The sequence below is a fragment of the Camellia sinensis genome, chromosome 6 (genome assembly GCF_055761805.1).
Source record: "Camellia sinensis isolate YWXY chromosome 6, ASM5576180v1, whole genome shotgun sequence".
NCBI classification, from domain to species: Eukaryota; Viridiplantae; Streptophyta; class Magnoliopsida; order Ericales; family Theaceae; genus Camellia; species Camellia sinensis.
Window position 1 is genome coordinate 43,880,832 of NC_138966.1, and position 18,474 is coordinate 43,899,305.

At 44.4% G+C, this 18,474-nt stretch overlaps 1 protein-coding gene and 1 pseudogene across 1 annotated transcript; one reads left to right on the forward strand and one right to left on the reverse strand.

Moving 5' to 3' along the window:
- Positions 1-1,082: 1,082 nt before the first annotated feature.
- On the forward strand, positions 1,083-2,156 carry LOC145792641 (uncharacterized). Its single transcript, XM_082873758.1, has 3 exons — positions 1,083-1,193; positions 1,291-1,409; positions 1,502-2,156. Exons 1-3 carry the CDS (start codon positions 1,118-1,120, stop codon positions 1,964-1,966), a joined length of 660 nt encoding a protein of 219 aa, XP_082729884.1. The 5' UTR covers positions 1,083-1,117; the 3' UTR covers positions 1,967-2,156.
- Positions 2,157-15,018: 12,862 nt separating this feature from the next.
- On the reverse strand, positions 15,019-17,677 carry LOC114282950 (NAC domain-containing protein 2-like; annotated as a pseudogene).
- Between the last annotated feature and the right edge of the window lie 797 nt (positions 17,678-18,474).

The window sequence follows — 18,474 nt, forward strand, 5'->3', positions numbered from 1 at the left end:
GAAAGCATCATCTGTTGGGACAAAGAGGGTTAGCCCTTCCACAGTGTTGTTTGCTTGGTTTTGTAAGGTGTCAATGACTTTGGTGGACTGAAGGTAGTTGAGGAAGGTGTGGTATGGGCCGGTGACTGTGAGTAACGCTGTGAGATTTACGAATGGTGGTGCCGGTGCTGGAGCCGGAGTCAGGCTGAATATTGGAGATTGAGGAGTTTGGGCATATGTTGATGGAGAACACACAAGCACTAATGTGGTGCTAACCATGAAAATCACTGTGAAATCCATATTTATTTTTTTTTTTCAAATCTTGTACTATCTGGATATCTGCAAATTTCTACATGGAGCAAATCTGATGCAGAGAGAAGCAGAGTAGTTCAGGTTGTGCTAGATTGGCGGAACACGGCGGGTTGGGTTTTCCGGTACACCGGTATTCATGGCGAGAATGCTGAATGATAAGATGAAGATGCAAGTTGGGCAAGTGCTGGAACAGCACCACCTGTCAATCCTCTGAACGATTGGCATCACATGGTTGAATCCATAGAATGCACTTGTTGTACAACCAACGGCAGAACCAATCATAGAAAAGCTATCCCTAATGAGGGGAGGAATTTCTGGATTTGTGAATCTGATCATCCTGTGAGGTTGGAGATGGCAATGACGGAGAGAGTGTGTAGTACAGTCAACTATGGATTCAGTTGCCTGAGGAACGAACTACATTGGAAATGGGAAAGGTATGTGTAGAAAATAAACGGAATAGGTGGAGGACCGGCGGACGACTAAGGTGAGGTTGCCGCCCGCCGGTGAAGCGAAAAATATTAGGTTCTAAACCTGCTCTGATACCATGTAAAATAAATTGATGTATGTATTATTGATTGATGTATATTGATTTGTTATATTTATTACAATGATCCATGATTCCTATATATAGAAGAGGGTGAGTGTGTAGTAGGTAAGGAGTAGGTGAAGTGGAGGTGGTAGTGGTGTAGTGGGTTAGGTTTAGTGGAGTATGTGAGGTGGTAGTGGTGTAGTGGGTTAGGTTTAGTGGAGTAGGTTTAAGTGGGTGAAGAGGTGGAGAGGTGAAGTGGATTTTAACATCACTATTCAAGATTTGATCACTAATGAGATGAGTATTTATATGAAGGCTGAGAGTCTTTTTGGCAAGTCTGTTGCGATTAGGCAAAGAAATACAAGAGCACCAGGTAATATATTATAGACTCATAGAGTTTATTTTTAGTAATACTTTTAGTAAAACTCAATACTTGGTAACAATTATTTCTAACTAGTGGATTATCGCAGCTGATTGGTGGGCATCATATGGTTCTTATACTCCAAACTTGCAAACTTTTGCCAAAAAAGTCCTTAGCCTAACATGTAGTTCATCGGGTTGTGAACGAAATTGGAGTGTATTCGAACATGTGAGTATTTAACATTCTAACTAATTTTTTGTTCAATTCAAATATTTTTTATTCTCATTATATAGAATTTAATATCTTTTTAATAATTGCAGCTTCATAGCAAGAAAAGAAATAGATTGGAACAACAACGTCTCAATGATTTAGTGTATGTCAAATACAATAGAACATTGAGATTTAGGTATGACATGCGCAACACTCTTGATCCCATATCTTTGCAAAATATTGATGAAAGCAATGAGTGGTTGCTTGGGAGGATGGATGGAGAATCAGATGAAGATAATGAGCCTGTGTTTGATGATGATGATGGCTTGACATGGGCCACTGTTGCTAGAGCTTCTGGAGTAGAAGAAAGTAGCCATGCAAGTAGAGCAACAAGTTCACGCTCAAAGGCACAACCGAGGATATCTAAATCATCAACATTGACTCCACTTCAATTAATAGATGAAGAGGAAGCGGGCTCAGATGACACAGAGGAGGAAGATGTTGAGGGATACAAATCAACTGATGGAGAAGAAGATGATAGTTTGCTTGCCATTGATGTTGAGGATGATGATTGACTGACACCGACCTAACCTATCCTTTCTTTTGATATTGATGTTTTTAAGTGTTAAGACATATATTAGTATTTGTTGGATATTTATGTTTTAGATGTCTAGTGTTTATGTTTTTATTTTATTGAATGTGGATTATTTGATCTTTGAAAATTGAAATGTTATGTAATATGCACTTTCATGGCTTTGAGAATTATTCTATATTTTGTCTTGAATCTTGATTACTTTTTATTTTTTAAAAAATTGTAATAGTACTATGAATGATTAGTCTATATTAATTTTTCTATTTTTTACGAATACTGTGCGCCTTACTTCAATAAAGCCCGCGCCTCGCCTTGCGCCTTGCGCCTAGGCTCCAAGAGACCATCGGCGCCTTAGTGCGCCTTGAGCCTTTAAAAACACTGACCCTTAGGCTGGCCGTGATGGCAAAAAATTTGAAAGAGTTCCTTTCTGCGGATCGAATTTTCGGCTTTCAACGCCATTATTCTATCCTCGACGACGTCCATCTGTCACTTGTGGCAGACAGCACCACTAATATGGAGAAGGCCGATGAGAGTACAATCATCTTTCCTCTCCTATCGATTGCTAAGGGCGGAGTCTGTTTTTCCCTTCACCCGTTCTTCGACACTGGGGTCTAATTCCTTCCCAGCCTAACGTGAATTTTTTCCACATCATAATGGGGATTACAGAGTTGAACCGTCGTCTTAGGATTAACTTAGGCATACCAGCAATTCGGCATTGTTATGCCTTGGCCAAGTCTACTGGCCGACTGGGACGCTATTTTCTCAGGGCCAAAGATACCGAACATCACCTAGTGACTATGCTTGCTAGCTCTGGCAAGCATGTTGACGACGTGATGGTCGTTGTCCGAGGCAACTGGGAATTAGGCGATGGTGAAGATCGCCTAGATCTCGTGCCTAGGAAAAAAGGCGAACCAGGCGGCCGTATAGCTTACTCTAGTTTCTTCGACTATTTTATTTGTATTCGGCTTTATTTTCATGTGTTTACCGTTTTGTTTTTGCAGGTAGCAATTTGAAGAAAGTGTTGGTTTCTTCCAACGACGCTGTACTTGCGGACATTAAAGTCGCTCTACAGTTCGTTGGCCGTCCAAACTTGCAGAAACAAGGGAGGGCGGCCCATATTCTTTTGCGATATGCGCCGTCTTACTCTACGTTTTCGGCAACAGAACATATTCCAATTCCGAGTGGTGAAGATCATCTTACCGCCCTTATCTTTCCCAGCTTCAAAAACATAAAGGAGGTTGGTTTAGAAGCCTCTGAATCAGAACAAGAGGAAGAACAAGCAGCCGATCCGGTCGCCGAGAACCTGAACCAGTCGGAAGCTAAGATAGAAGAAGCACTTAATTCGGCTTTTGAGGATGCCGGATTGAATTCATCTGACCCTCTGCCTGCCTCAGGCCAAGGGGACTTTTTCGGAGACATTTTTACGAACTTAGGGAACTTGCCCGGCTCTTACCCTGACAACATGGCCGGCGAGTCGCTCACCCAAATGGCCAAATGGAGGAACGCCGAGAGGATGGCCGCCCGAAGAAGGGCTGAAGCCGAGCGAAACCAACCTTCGTCCCCTCCACTTGACGCCAGGGAAGAAACTCCACCCGTTCCTGTTGAAGAGGTGGCTCAGAATGAAATGTTCGAAACGGAAATTGTTGTCGATCAACAGGAGGGTCAAGTGATGGAGTTCAGGGGTGAAAAGCGCCCAGCCGATCACGACACCGTTCATTTGGAAGATCCAGTGGACAAACGGCCACGCTTGGAAGAATCGGACTTGGTTGTGCCGTTCATAGTGCAACTAAAAATAAAAAACATGCCGGTTAGCTCCGATTCATCGGCTATAAGGGACTCGGCTGTGGCCTTGAGCCTGGCTTCCTCCATTTCTCTGCCGGCTGACAGAGTAACTTTTAGGGCGGAGGCCGATCTGCTGGTTATCGCGTTAGCTGCTCAATCGGCGATATTGGTATGTAGTCCTTTACAGCTCTGCAAGGCTAAACAGGAGTTTCTATATTAGCTCACTGCTCCTTTCTTTTGCAGGCAGCGAGGAGAATAGCCGAGATTGGACATCGCCAACACGACGCAATCGAACAGATCGGCTTCCTTACAGCCGAATTAGAAAAGGAGAAGGGGAAAGCAGCTGAGGCCTCTTTCCGAGCTGAGTCTGAGACCGCGAAAGCGGCGGAAGAGAGAGCTAGGGCCGATGCAGAAGCAAATGAGGCCAGGACTGCTGTCGCACTAAAAGTAGCTACTGAGGAAAAGGCGAAAGCGAATGAAGAAGCGCTCAGACTGGCCAACGAAATGATTGCAAAGCTGGAGGCCGACCTGGAAGAGTCTAGGCGGGCGAAGGTGAATGTCGAGTCTGCGCTTTCCGAGTCGTTCCAGGCTGGCAAGAATGCGGCCTTGGCGAACTATGTCGAAGAAGTGCTGAAATTTGAAAATAGGGGGTTCAAACACGGCTGGCTCAAGGCCTTGGCTGTTGCTAACATGACATCAGAACAGCCGATTCCATACGAGCAGGTAGACATTGAGCCGCTGGAGTCTGACCCCGAAGATACCGAAGACAATTGAATTATTTTCCATTTTGCTTTGGTATTAAGCGTATGTAGATTTTGTTGTATGTATTAGGTTTTTGTTTTTGATTGTTCATTTTTTTGAGAAGCCGATATAGGATAGTTTTCATTTGTAAAATGAATTCTATTTGTTCTCAATTTACGAATGAAAATTAATTTTGCTATTTGCGCGCAACTTATGAATGGAAATTATTTTCGCCTTTTGTGCTCAATGAATGTGCTTGTTAGCCGCCAAGTAAGATGTAAAATCATGAAATGAATGAAACAAGCTGCCTAATTAAAAATAACTGTAAAGTGCTGCAGCTTAGCTGAATGAATATATTAGTGAATATGCCCTTGCCGCCGTAGGTTAATGAACCAGTCGGACTAATGAAACAAGACAGGCTGAAAACGGCAGTTCAGTAATTTGCTGGGGCACAATGGAGATTCGGCTGAGCTCTGATAGTTATGCCGAATAGATTGATTAATCTGCCCTTGCCTCAGCGAGTTAATGAACCAAGACAGACTGAAAACGGCAGTTCAGTAGCTTGCTGGGGCACAATGGAAATTCGGCTGAGCTCTGATAGTTATACCGAATTGATTGATTAATCTGCCCTTACCTCAGCGAGTTAATGAACCAAGACAAATGGCAGTTCAGTAACTTGTTGGGGTACAATGGAAATTCGGCTGAGCTCTGATAGTTATGCCGAATAGATTGATTAATCTGCCATTGCCCCAGCGAGTTAATGAACCAAGACAGATTGAAGACGGCAGTTCAGTAATTTGCTGGGGCACAATGGAACTTCGGCTGAGCTTTGATAGTTATGCCGAATAGATTGATTAATTTGCCCTTGCCCCAGCCAGCACTTGAACTGGGACGCCGAAAATAGTTAGTTCGTGGCGTGAGGCTTTTGAAGTTTAGCATTAATGATATCGCCTCGAGGGTGCTGCCCCCGTAAGGAATAAATGGGATGAGCGCTTCGTGCACGTAGGTCCTATTAATATGTTCAGACTCAACATCTCAGTCCAGTTCGTTGAGGAAGGTTAGACAAGTGCAAATGTCAAATAGATTGTTCTTCAACAGCAGAGGAGAGGGGAGGACATTAGCTGCGTTGGAAGGAGAAATAAATCGAAGTGGCGAACCTACACGCACGGAAGGTAGGACTTCGAGGGAGCGGGAGAGACGCCAGTCCCCTCGTCGCCGAAGTAGGTCGCCTAGGAGGGAAAAGCGGCAATGGGGTAGATCCCTTCCACCTCGCTCCGGAAGAGAACCCGATGCGACACCTCGCCCGTTGAGTTTTGTGGTCTTTGTGGGGAATAGACTAATGATAGAAGTGGATTCAATCGTTCGTGACCCAAATGTGGCAGTCGAGTTCGCTCGACAGATTTTTCCACCTGAAGTCCAGCAGTCGATAGCAGGTCAACAAGATTTCGAAGTGTTTTGGGAAGGCGTTCATAGGGCGGTGAAGGGGCTGTACACCGCCTATGAAATCGACATGCGTCTTTGTGCCGCACGGCGGGATATAGAGCAGAGAGACGAACACATTTGAAGCTTAGAAGCTCACGCAGCGCGAACTAAGAAAGGTCAAGACTGCCGAGTCACAATCAGCTGGCCATCTTAACCCGGTCATGGAGGAAAGGGTGACTCAGCAGCTAATAAGTCATGCGATTGCCGATCGGGACACGGCTAGCATGTTTGCAATTGAGACTGCTAAGTCCAGGGCCTATGAAAAAGGCTTTCATGACGGCTGGAAGGTCGGGATAGATAAGACCAAGGAAAAACTTGCTGAGGAGGTCTATCGTTGTGAAAATCGTGGATTTAAACACGGTTGGATCAAGGCACTTCAAGCTGCGGACGCTCTCCGGGCAGCAGGCGTTGATTCGGCGTCGCCGCTATATCAAGGTCATCATTTTCCCTTTTCAGCCTTCGAAGTCGAGAAGAGTGATGACGAGGGAGATGCCGAATAGAAGTAGTCATTGTAATGCTCAAACGTAGATTGAGTGTAAATTATGTATTTATTGGTTAATCTAATAAAACACTCTATTTTGAATGTTTGAATGTTTCAAATTATGTTTATACACTTTGTGCCAGTTGATCAATTTAATGAAACATTTCATCTTGAATGCTTGCATATTTCAATTTTTGCTGTGTATCGTGAGGTCTATGAAGGGCACTCCGAATTTGGAGTCTTATTCGGCTCAAATGTGACGTGCATGGATGGGGCTCCGAATTCGGAGGCTTTTTTATCTTAGCCAATCGTGAGATCCACAAAGGGCGTTCCGAATCCAGAGTCTTATTCGGCCCAAACGTGACGTGCACGGATGGGGCTCCGAATTCGGAGGCTTTTTTATTTTGGCCAATCGTGATACACGAAGGGCACTCCAAATCCAGAGTCTTATTCGGCCCAAACGTGGCGTGCACGGATGGGGCTCCGAATTCGGTGACTTATGTTGGCCAATCGTGATAGACAAAAGGGGCTTCGAATCTGGAGGCTTAATTGGCCCAAAAGTGTTATGCACTAATGGGGCTTCGAATTCGGAGACTTATCTTGGCCAATCGTGATACATGAAGGGTGTTCCGAATCTGGAGTCTTTATTCGGCCTAAACGTGACCTGCACGGTAGGGCTCCGAATTCGGAGACTTTTTTTTATCTTGGCCAATCGTGGTATCCACGAAGGGCGCTCCAAATCCGGAGTCTTATTCGGCCCAAACGTGACCTGTACGGATGGGGCTTCGAATTCGGAGGCTTTTTTCATCTTGGCCAATCATGATATTCATGAAGGGCGCTCTGAATCTAGAGTCTTATTCGGCCCAAACGTGACCTGAGCGGATAGGGCTCCGAATTCGGAGACTTATCTTGGCCGATCGTGATACACGAAGGGCGCTTCGAATCCGGAGTTTTATTCGGCCCAAATGTGACTTGCACGGATGGGGTTCCGAATTCGGAGACTTATCTTGGCCGATCGTGATACACGAAGGGCGCTTGGAATCCGGAGTCTTAATCGGCCCAAAAGTGTCCTGCACTAATGGGGCTCCGAATTCGGAGACTTATCTTGGCCAATCGTGATACACGAAAGGGGCTTCGAATCCGGAGGCTTAATCAGCCCAAAAATGTCATGCACTAATGGGGTTTCGAATTCGGAGACTTATCTTGGCCAATCGTGATACACGAAGGGCGCTCCGAATCCGGAGTCTTTATTTGGCCAAAACGTGACCTGCACGGTAGGGCTCCGAATTCGGAGGCTTTTTTATCTTGGCCAATTGTGGTATCCACGAAGGGCGCTCCGAATCTGGAGTCTTATTCGGCCCAAACGTGACGTGCACGGATGGGGCTCCGAATTCGGAGGCTTTTTTCATCTTGGCCAATCGTGATATCCACGAAGGGCCCTTCGAATTCGGAGGCTTAATCGGCCCAAACGTGTCATGCACTAATGGGGCTCCGAATTCAAAGGTTTATCTTGGCCAATCGTGATACACGAAGGGCGCTCCGAATTCGGAGTCTTTATTCGGCCCAAACGTGACCTGCACAGTGTGGCTTCGAATTCGGAGGTTTTTCTATCTTGGCTAATCGTGGTATCCACGAAGGACGCTCCGAATCTGGAGTCTTATTCGGCCTAAACGTGACGTGCATGGATGGGGCTCTGAATTCGGAGGCTTTTTTCATCTTGGCCAATTGTGATATCCACGAAGGGCGCCCCGAATCCGGAGACTTAATCGGCTCAAAAGTGTCATACACTAATGGGGCTTCGAATTCGAAGGCTTCACTTGGCCAGTCATGATATCCACGAAGGGCGCTCCGAATCCGAAGGCTTAAATTGGAACACTTTTGAACTGGATTTCGCAATGAGAAAACAGGAAACTTTGCATTGCAAAAGTGAAATATGTACATGGTGAACCATTCAAAACAAGTATCATGCCCTACAGGTCGGGTTTAATGATAGAATTTACGCAAGTGCATTGAATTCCAAGGTCGTGGCAGACTCCTCCCAGATATGTCTTTGAGCCGATATGCCTCCACTCCCACGATTGAGTCGATCTGATAGGGGCCGTTCCAGTTAAGACCCAATTTTCCATCAGCCGGATTCCTGGCAGCTGGAATCACTTTCTTCAGGACCAACTCTTCTGGTATATAGCGGTGCAGCTGAACACGTTAATTATACAACTTAGCAAGCTGCTGCTGGTACCGTGCCATGGATGCAAGGGCACGGTCTCTTCATTCTTCAATCAGAATCAAATCCAAGGCCAACATCATGTCATTTCGACCCATATCAAAAACTTTTGATTTCAAGGTTGGGAGGCCGATCTCCAAGGGGATGATTGCCTGCCTTCCGAAGTACAAAGCGAACGACGTCTCCCTAGTGGATCGCCTCGGAGTAGTGCGATGAGCCCATAACACACTCGGCAATTCGTCGACCCATCTGCCTTTAGCTTTCTCCAGCCTCTTCAAAATGTTGTCCAAAATAGATTTGTTGGAGACTTCAGCTTGGCAATTACTCTGAGGATAAGCCGGGGTGGAAAAATAGTGCCGAATACCATACTTGCTGCACAGTTCTCAGTAGACACCGCAATCAAACTGGGTGCCGTTGTTTGAAATAAGTGCTCTCGGAATACCGAATCGTGTTATGATATTTCTCCATACAAAACGCGTCATATCAGTATCTCGAATGTGCGTTAGTGCCTCCGCTTCCACCCATTTTGTGAAATAATCTGTTGCAACAATCAAAAATCGCTTGTTGCCCGGGGCGCGAGGCAATGGTCCGACGATGTCAAGTCCCCATTGGGCGAACGACCAAGGACTGGTTATAGAGCTTAACTCTTCAGCAGACAGATGGGTTAAGGGAGAAAACTTCTGGCACTGTTCACATTTTTTTACAAAACATTCGGCATCAGCTCTCATTGTCGGCCAATAATACTCCTGTGTCACAGCTCGATGGGCCAAAGAGCGGCCGCCAGAATGGGCACCACAGCTACCTTCATGTATTTCAGTCAGGAGTTCCTCGACTTTATCTGAATGAACGCATTCTAAGTATGGGCCAGAAAGGGATTTTTTGTAAAGCTTTCTTTGTGGATCCAAGTAGTATCGCAGGGCTTTGTTTCGCAGCTTGTGTGCTTCTTTCTTATCCGATAGGAGCTGTTCGGAAGATAGAAATGCAGCAATGGAGGCCATCCAACTTGGACCTGACTCTGACATTGATCTGGACTTCCTCTAAAGGGCTAATGCTCAGCTTAAGGATGAAATCCACTTCGATTGTCCGTTTAATTTCTGAGTTAATGGCGGAGGCTAGGCAAGCCAGGGCGTTTGCATGTGTGTTCTGATCACGGGTTATTTGATTCAATTCATGATGATCAAATTTTGCCAGCAAGGAATTTGCCGTTTTCATGTAAGCGGCCATACAGTTGTTTTTGGCCGCGTACTCTCCCTTTAGTTGATTGATCACAAGTTTTGAATCACAAAATATAAGCAAACGCCGAGCACTCTGGAGATGTGCATTCCGCAAGCCGGTTAGCAGGGCTTTGTATTCGGCCTCATTGTTCGATGCTTCGAAGCCGAGTTTGATAGCCTGCTCAATTATTGCTCCGTCAGGAGCCATGATCACTACTCCGGCTCCGTTGCCGCATTGATTGGACGATCCATCACAATACAACTGCCAAATGTCCCCAACATAAATTCTCCAGTTCGACTTAGGTTGAATTTGATCAGACTTCAAGTCGGCAAGACCTCCAGTGAATTCGGCCACAAAGTCGGCAAGCATTTGCCTCTTGATTGAGGTTCTAGGCAGGAATTGAATATCGTACTAGCCGAGTTCAAGAGCCCACTTTGAAATGCGCCCTGATGCTTTTGCACTACGGAGTATTGCCCGGAGGGGGTAGTCCGTTAGTACCCCGATGGTATACCTCTGAAAGTAATGCATCAGTTTTCTTGCTGCCATGATGAGGGCTAGGATGAGTTTTTCTAACGGAAGGTAACGTGTTTCGGTGTCAACCATTGCCTTGCTCACATAATACACTGGCCGTTGCTCCCCCAAGCTCTTCCTTTAACAGTACGGCGCTGACGGCCCGGTCAGAGACTGCCAGATATAAAATGAGCGGGTCACCTGCTGAAGGTGTTGTCAAAAGTGGAACTGATCAGAGGTAGGTCTTCAGACCGTTGAAAGTGGCTTCGCACTCAGAGGTCCATTCAAAAGCCTTACCCTGCCGTAGGTTATGAAAGAATTGTCGGCAACGATCTGTGGAACGACTGATGAACCTGTTGAGTGCGGCGGCCATCCCTATCAACTTTTGAATCTCCTTCACCGATCGAGGGGAGCCAAGTTCCAAGATTGCTGTGATTTGCCTCGGGTTGGCTTCAATTCCTCGGTGGTTGACAATATAGCCAATGAATTTGCCGGATCCGATCCCAAATGCACACTTGGAAGCATTCAGCTTCATTTTGTACTTTCGTAAAATGCCAAATGTCTCCTCCAGATTGGCTAGATGAGTTTGCTCTTCTTTGGACTTAACCACCATATTGTCAATGTACACTTCCATAGTACGGCCGAGTTGCTCCTTGAACATGGCGGTGACTAGTCTTTGGTAAGTTGCCCCTGCATTCTTCAGTCCAAAAGGCATAACCTTATAGCAATAGGTTCCTCTTGGTTGAAGAATGCAGTTTTGTCTTGGTCCTCCGGATGCATGGCGATTTGATGGTAACCTCTGTAGGCATCGAGGAAGCTCATACGTTGATGACGCGCCGTGGCATCTACAAGTTGGTCTATTCTGGGGAGAGGAAAACAATCCTTAGGACAAGCTTTATTTAAGTCCGTGAAATTCACACAAACACGCCAAGTGCCATTTTTCTTCTTGACAACCATAGTGTTCGACAGCCATGTAGGGTAGGTAACTTCCCGGATTGCCCCAGCATCGAGCAACCGGTCAACTTCCTCAACAATGGCAGCAGTGTGTTCTGCAGCTGACCGTTGGCTTTTCTGAATAATCGGCTTGCATTTAGGGTCAACGTTTAAACGGTGCTACGAAACAGACAGATCCACACCCAGCATCTCATATGGTGTCCACGCAAATACATCAAGGTTGCTGAGCAAGAAGGAAATTAGCTGTTGCTTGTCGGCTTCATTCAGGGAGGCACCGACCATAAAGAACTTGTCAGGATTCTCGTCAATTTCAACTCGATTCAGGGCTTCCGTGGCCTTTTCACTTGGGAGCTGCCCAACATCGTCGATGCTTTCTCGATCTGGCACCTTAATAGAATTCACTTCCAACTCTTTTGGTGTCTTTGCAACAAGGAGATAACATGCTTGTGCCGATTTCTGGGAACCACAGATTTGCTCAATGTCGCGTTCTGTGGGGAAGTGGAGCAGTTGGTGATAGGTGCTTGGCATGGCTTGCATGGTATGCAACCAAGTTCGCCCTATGGTGAGACTATACGGTCAAGGCAGCTTGACAACCAAGAATTCCACATCCACTGTTTGGGAGCCCGCTCGAACTGGTAGTGTGAGTTTTCCCAACGGGTATTTTGGATTAGCGTTGAAGCCGAATAATGGATAAGGAGCTGGAGACAGGTCTGACTCGGCGAACCCGAGCTTGATGAAGGTCTTGTAATATATAACCTTCGAAGTACTCCACTGGTTTATGAGAACGCGTTCAACGGTGAATCGGTTTACGCGTAGTTCGATGACCAATGGATCAATGTGGGCGAGTGTTATACCGATCAAATCAGAATCGTCGAAGGCAATATTTGGAGCTTCATGGGGCCATTTTGCTGGTGTGATTTGCTTTTGGGGGCCTGGATGTAACTGAACTACATGCACGGTTGGGGCTGTTGGCAGGCTGTATATCATATGGATGACGCCGAACGGAGGTGAATCTTGCCGTAGGGCAACTGTTTTTGTTGAGTTGTTCTTTCGGACATGTTGCTGGAGCCGACCGTCTTGTACCAACTCCCCAAGGTAGTCTTTCAAAGCATAGCAACTGTCAGTATCATGACCGTAATCTTTGTGATATTTGCACCGCCTATCCCGTATTCTTGTGTTGGGAGGTCCCACCATTTTTTATGGCCATTTGAAGAACGGAAGGTGTTGAACCTTAGCCATAACCACATTGATCGGCTCCGATAACTCTGTGTATTTCTTGTCAGCGCGCCTCGCGCGCTTGCTATCAACTTGAAGCTGCTCATTAGCTCAGTGTAGACATTGGTCGTTTGATCGGCGTGAATCCCGTCTTCTATCTCGCTTAGCCCGATTCCGTGATTCAGGGCTTCGTGGTGGTACTGCGTTTATCGGCTGCACAACTTCAGGCGGGGCCGACTTAGTGGCTTTATGCTCGTCTTTGACTCGGAGGGCATCGTCTTCTACTTTGTAGTATTTCTCAACTTTTTTCATCAACGACCAAATCGTTTTTGGGGGCCGTCTGGTCAAAGAGCTGCGGAGGGCATTGTCTGGATGTAACCCCATCTTGAAGGCGGTAATGGCCATGGAGTCATTGCAGGCATCATCTACTAGATTAAAACATTCCCAATACTGTGCCGAGTACGCACGAAAGGTTTCCTCCGGTTGAATTTGCATTGCCCACAGAGAATCTGCTTGCTTCGGCTGGACCTCATTAGTGATGAACCTTGCTCTGAAGGATTTTTGGAGTTGGTGGAAGCTCTTGATCGAGGCCGGCTCCAGTTTATAATACCACCTGACAGCCAGTGGTCCCAAACTGCTCGGAAATATTCAACACATGAGGGCCTTGTCGTCTGCATGGAGCGTCATGGCTTGCTTGTAATGGCGAATGTGATCGGTGGGGTCTTATTTACCATCATACAAGGTGAATGACGGTGCTTGGAACTTTTTGGGTAGCACTGTCCTTGCAATCCGTCGTACAAAGGGGTCATGTTGATCCTCTTGTCCGAGTCATCTCGTCTTCGTTTAGTCCTTGCACACGGACTCCCTTCGGAAGAACTGGAGACTGCTACTCATCCCTTCTTTTTGGAATCTGGGGATGACGAGTCAGAATCACTGCTAGTGTCTTGTTTCTGAATTCGGGATCGTCAACCATCCTTTCTTAGAGGTCATCTCGGGTCTTGGCGCGTAGCTTGTCGAGATTTTGCCACCTCCAAGGCCAAATCTTGTCGAAGGCGCTCGTTCTCAGCCAACATGTTTCCAACCTCTGTTCGTTTTGCTTTGCTTTGCTTGCTCTATAATCGCTTGCATTGCCTCATGTGCTGATGTCGAGGGTAAATCGAAGTTCAAGGCCCTTCTTGCGGTAATATTCTCTGGCCTAAACATGTTACTTGGAGTGGTTTCATCTTGAGGCGTAGGGTCGCCAGCGATTGTCGGAAGATCTTCCGTCACGCCCGCCATGGATGTGCTTGAGTATTCTTACAGACGGCGCCAATTGTGGGGGAGTGGTTTTGGAAATACTCTTTGGATCCAATGGGGCACTCGAGATCCTCAGCTAGTAACCTGAAAAAGAATGAACACTCCGGTCGGGGGTGTCGGAATTAGCACTCCGATGGATAAGTCAGTATATACTCTCTCGATTGTTTGTATCTTAAGTTAAGTGTACTAGTTCTCACATACCTCTCGTTGGTTGTTGCTCTTCTATTTATATACGCTCCCAGTCTTTAGGATGGGGCCCACTACTAATCCGTCGTGTGATTGCTCACTCGGCCCTTCTTTCGTCGTATTCCATCTTCCAATCGGCCCCTCATTCAGCTGGTTTTTTGACCGACTAATCTATTCGGCATCCAGAACGTACAAGACAGGGGCGAGTATAACATGTACCGATTATCTAAATGTCTATTCGGCCTATTTGCGTCCACTTTTATCTGGCTCCCACAGTATTCCTTATTTTTAATTAATGTATGTTTTTGTTAAGTTATATTTCATCTATTTGATTGTAGTTTTATATATTCAAAACCTCTTAATCTAAAGCTGTTCTCTACTCTTAAAACATTTATTCTACTATAATTTCGTTGATCAATACTTTTAACAATTAACATATCTCATGTAATCTTATCTTCAACATGTCTAGGCACTTCATTCATTAATTGCAAAGAAAACATTCAATAAGCTTGTAACAGTTTCATTTAACCCAAAGATTCACATGCTTGGAGAGTGAACTTTTAGTTGCAATATATGTGTATATATTACTCAGATATCTACAACATACCCATTTATGTACATATGTATTTACTTATGAAAAAAGTAGTGATTTACAAACTGAATTTATAACTAGAAATTCACTCGTAGAACATGACATGTTAGTTTCTAATTATTTCATAACAAATATCCATCATCATCGTTATTAGTTTCTGAAGTAATAGTGCCGTGTCATTCTAGTTAGAAATTCTTTTTATGAAGCATTCCCAGTGAAATAAATCACTGTATTTGCTTTGGCCCACTACCTTGTTGTACAAGACTTATTTGACACATTCCAACATCTTTAAAAATATGAAACATACAGTCACTTCCAGAAAACACCTAGATGTTATATCCATATGGTTTCCCGAATACTTCACTCACCTTCTGCGAAGTCCAAGTGATTAAACTCTTGATATTGGATTATAGAATTCCATTGGTTGGTGTTGAAGTTGTTATCTTCGGACTGGTTTGTAATACATAAATTCGATTCAGTTCTGTTGTCGCTCCATTGATCATCTCTGTCAGTTACCTTCTTGGGTTGGATGAAATTCTCATACTGAGTTCCTTCAGTGGGCTGCTCTCTCTTATGTCCATTGATCGAACTGTTGAAAGGTGGGACTGAGTATTGTGAATAGTTTGTCAGAATAGCCTTCACAGACTGAAGTAGAGGTTTTGCTAGCTTCAAAGCTTATGCCAGAAACTGTCCATGGAAAGAGCCAATGATTAATGGTAACACCAGGCAATCTCTGTACAGAAATTCTCTGACCATTTCAAGTTTGGCATTTGTACTTGTAGAGCATGGTTCTTCACATGGTTCATTTCTATAACCAAATTGATCTTCCAAACTGTTCCTTATACTGTTTTTCTGCCGAACTTGGCAGAGTACCCAATTATCGAACTGTTAAGAAGAAAAGCATTCAGTCAATCTCTGCTTAGTGTAAAAAAATAGAAAAATTATCAATATTCTTGTGCTGGTATTGAGTTGATATATGAAATGTGTATTGTGTCTGCATGTGTTATTGGAAACTCATGAGAAGAGGAGCTGCTTAGAGCTTGTTGTAGACTATGCCAATGCAAGAAGTAGCATGAAAGGTTAAGCCCTTATGTTGGATCCAGTGATTCATAAGAACATCCACTTCTTGTTAACACTCCATTTGTTTGTGCTGGTGTTTGGCATAACAGAAAACGAAAGTCAACGCAAAATGTTTCCGTGGTCAACGGAAAAGAAGCCTATTTGGGCGGAAAACGTTTTCCAGACTAATGTCATACCAGTGGCACTGTACTACCACCGCTACCATCACCTTCACCACCACCATCACCACTGCGGCCACCACCGCCACCCCACCACCACCACTAATACAACCATTAGTACATTAGAGCTTGTTGTAGACTATGCCAATGCAAGAAGTGGCATGAAAGGTTAAGCCCTCATGTTGGATCCAGTGATTCATACGAACATCCACTTCTTGTTAACACTCCATTTGTTTGCGCTGGTGTTTGGCATAATGGAAAACGAAAGTCAACGGAAAATGTTTCCGTGGTCAAAGGAAAAGAAGCCTATTTGGGCGGAAAACGTTTTCTGGACTAACATCGTACCAGTGGCACTGCACCATCACCGCTACCATCACCTTCACCACCACGATCACTACTGCGGCCACCACTGCCGCCCCACCGCCACCACTAATACAATCATTAGTACATTAGTTTCAAGGATGCAGCCAAACATAAGAAAGTGTTTTCTCTGAAAGTTTTCTGCTGAAGCAAATGGAATGTAAATGAAAGCTAGATATCATGCAAAACAACTTACCCTTATGCATCCTTTTTGGTTGGAAGTCAACATCGTTGCTTCGGGCAATCTGTTCTCCTACACATTCCAGTCCATCTTGATTCCTCTTGGAGGGTGTCCTCTATAGAACACCAGAGCTTTTTTCACTCCAATTATCCTTGCTCCACATGAACTGCGAATTGGTTTATTAGTTCCTGTAGCCTTCCAATAACCTGAAGCTGCCATCCTATTAGGCCTCACTCCGTTGGGGTACTTCCTATCCCTTGGGGTGAAGAAGTAGCATTCCTCCTCGCCAAACAAAGCTTTCCCTGTTTAAAAAAGAAAAAAAAAAAATTTCTTTTTCGCTTGGTAAGTTTGACCATCAAAGAATAAAAGAAGATTTCAAGAACAAAGTGTTGGGTGCAACTACACAGACTTGGTAGCTCCCAAGGGTTGCACTTGTAGAGATCTACTTCAGCAAAAATAACTGCTGGCGGTGAACCTGCAGTTGCTTTGTTTCTCAAATAGTGCACGATGAACTCCTCGTCAGTTGGGTGGAACCTAAAACCAGGTGGAAGTTGAATATTTGAGTTGGTTTTTATCTCTATGGAAGAGGGCTTTGTTCTTTTTTGTTGATGGAGGAACCTAGGATGAATTAACTACCGATATTATCGGGTGCAGTCGATGTGAATTAGATAGCAGTGTACTGGTTATATTATATATGGTGTACTCTCATGCAGATTAGGGCATTGATGTTGGCTAATAAAATAGGATTAAATCAATTACATGTGGGTGGTTTTATGAAATTGAAAGGAAAGCAACCCTTTGTCTTAACTAGTGACTATTTGTGTGGACAATGATGGGTCTTTGTATATACCCTACTTAGAAGTGTGAGATAGTATTGTAGCCTCTTGCTAGAATTTTGACCAGTATAATGATTGTGGAGATTCAATATGAAGTCTGCTAATTGAATGGCTTGGATCATCTAAGTATAACCAATCTATAACTGACTTTGAGTTGGCGCAGCATGGAAGTAATGTGTGAAATGTGATAACGTGGTTAGGTTGCATTATGCTTCCATAAATATAGAATTGAATGGCTTGAATTGTGACCAGAGTCTATCAGAAATTTGATGGCTAGTCTTGATTTATTCTTGTATGTTACATGTATGAACTGGTTGATCAAACATCTTCCCGAGAGAACTAGGAGTTGTTTTCTGCATTCTTGGGTCAAACATCACTGCAGGAAAAATGGATTTAGGCGGCATTTTTTTAAGGACATTTTTTTAAACGTCACTTTTATTCATATTTAACGACGTTTTATAAAAATGTCGCATATTCTCTTAATAAAACGACGCCGTTTTGGAAACGCCTCCAAATACGTTGTGCCTCACACGTCTATTTTTTAATCTCAGAATACTTGTTAAGGCTTTGTAAACCCTTATTTTGAATCCTCACGCCTCCCTCTTGCTCACCCCCAACTGCTTCTATACCTTGAGAGCGATTTTGATTCAGAGCGATTTTCTTTGAGATTCATACAGATTCATCAGAGCAATTTCGATTTGAAGCTCTGAAGCTCCACTGTCTCTCTCTCTCTCTCTCTCTCTCTCTCTCTCTCTCTCTCTCTCTCTCGATTCATCCTTTGTTCTCTGTGATATCGATCTGAAGCTTTGAAGCTCTGGGAGATTGCAAAGAGAGAAGAGGGGTTGTTTTCGATCGCAGAGGAAGTGATCTCAAGAGAGGTTGTGCTTGATTTCTCAGATCGGTCTTAGAGCTATTTCGATTTTGAGATTCATCTCAGAGCAATTTTGATTTTGAAGTTCTCTCTCTTGATTTCGAAGCTTCATCGCAAGGTATTGATTTCTCTCTCTCTCTCTCTCTCTCTCTCAAGCTCTTCCTTCCCCTCTCTCTCGATTTGATTATTGAGATCTATTGTTTATTTGTATTGTGTGGGTGTGTGTGTGTATATATATATATAAATGTTTGGTTTCTTTGTCTTCCCCCCCCCCCCCCAAAAAAAAAAAAAAAAAAAAAAACACTATTGTCACTGTTTAGCTTACTTGAA

Excerpts from the sequence above, each read along its gene's own strand:
- LOC145792641 (XM_082873758.1), top strand. The coding sequence starts at position 1,118 with ATGAGTATTTATATGAAGGCTGAGAGTCTTTTTGGCAAGTCTGTTGCG. Across the intron at positions 1,194-1,290 it reads AAGAAATACAAGAGCACCAG|CTGATTGGTGGGCATCATAT; the intron begins GTAATATATTAT and ends GGATTATCGCAG. Across the intron at positions 1,410-1,501 it reads ATTGGAGTGTATTCGAACAT|CTTCATAGCAAGAAAAGAAA; the intron begins GTGAGTATTTAA and ends TAATAATTGCAG.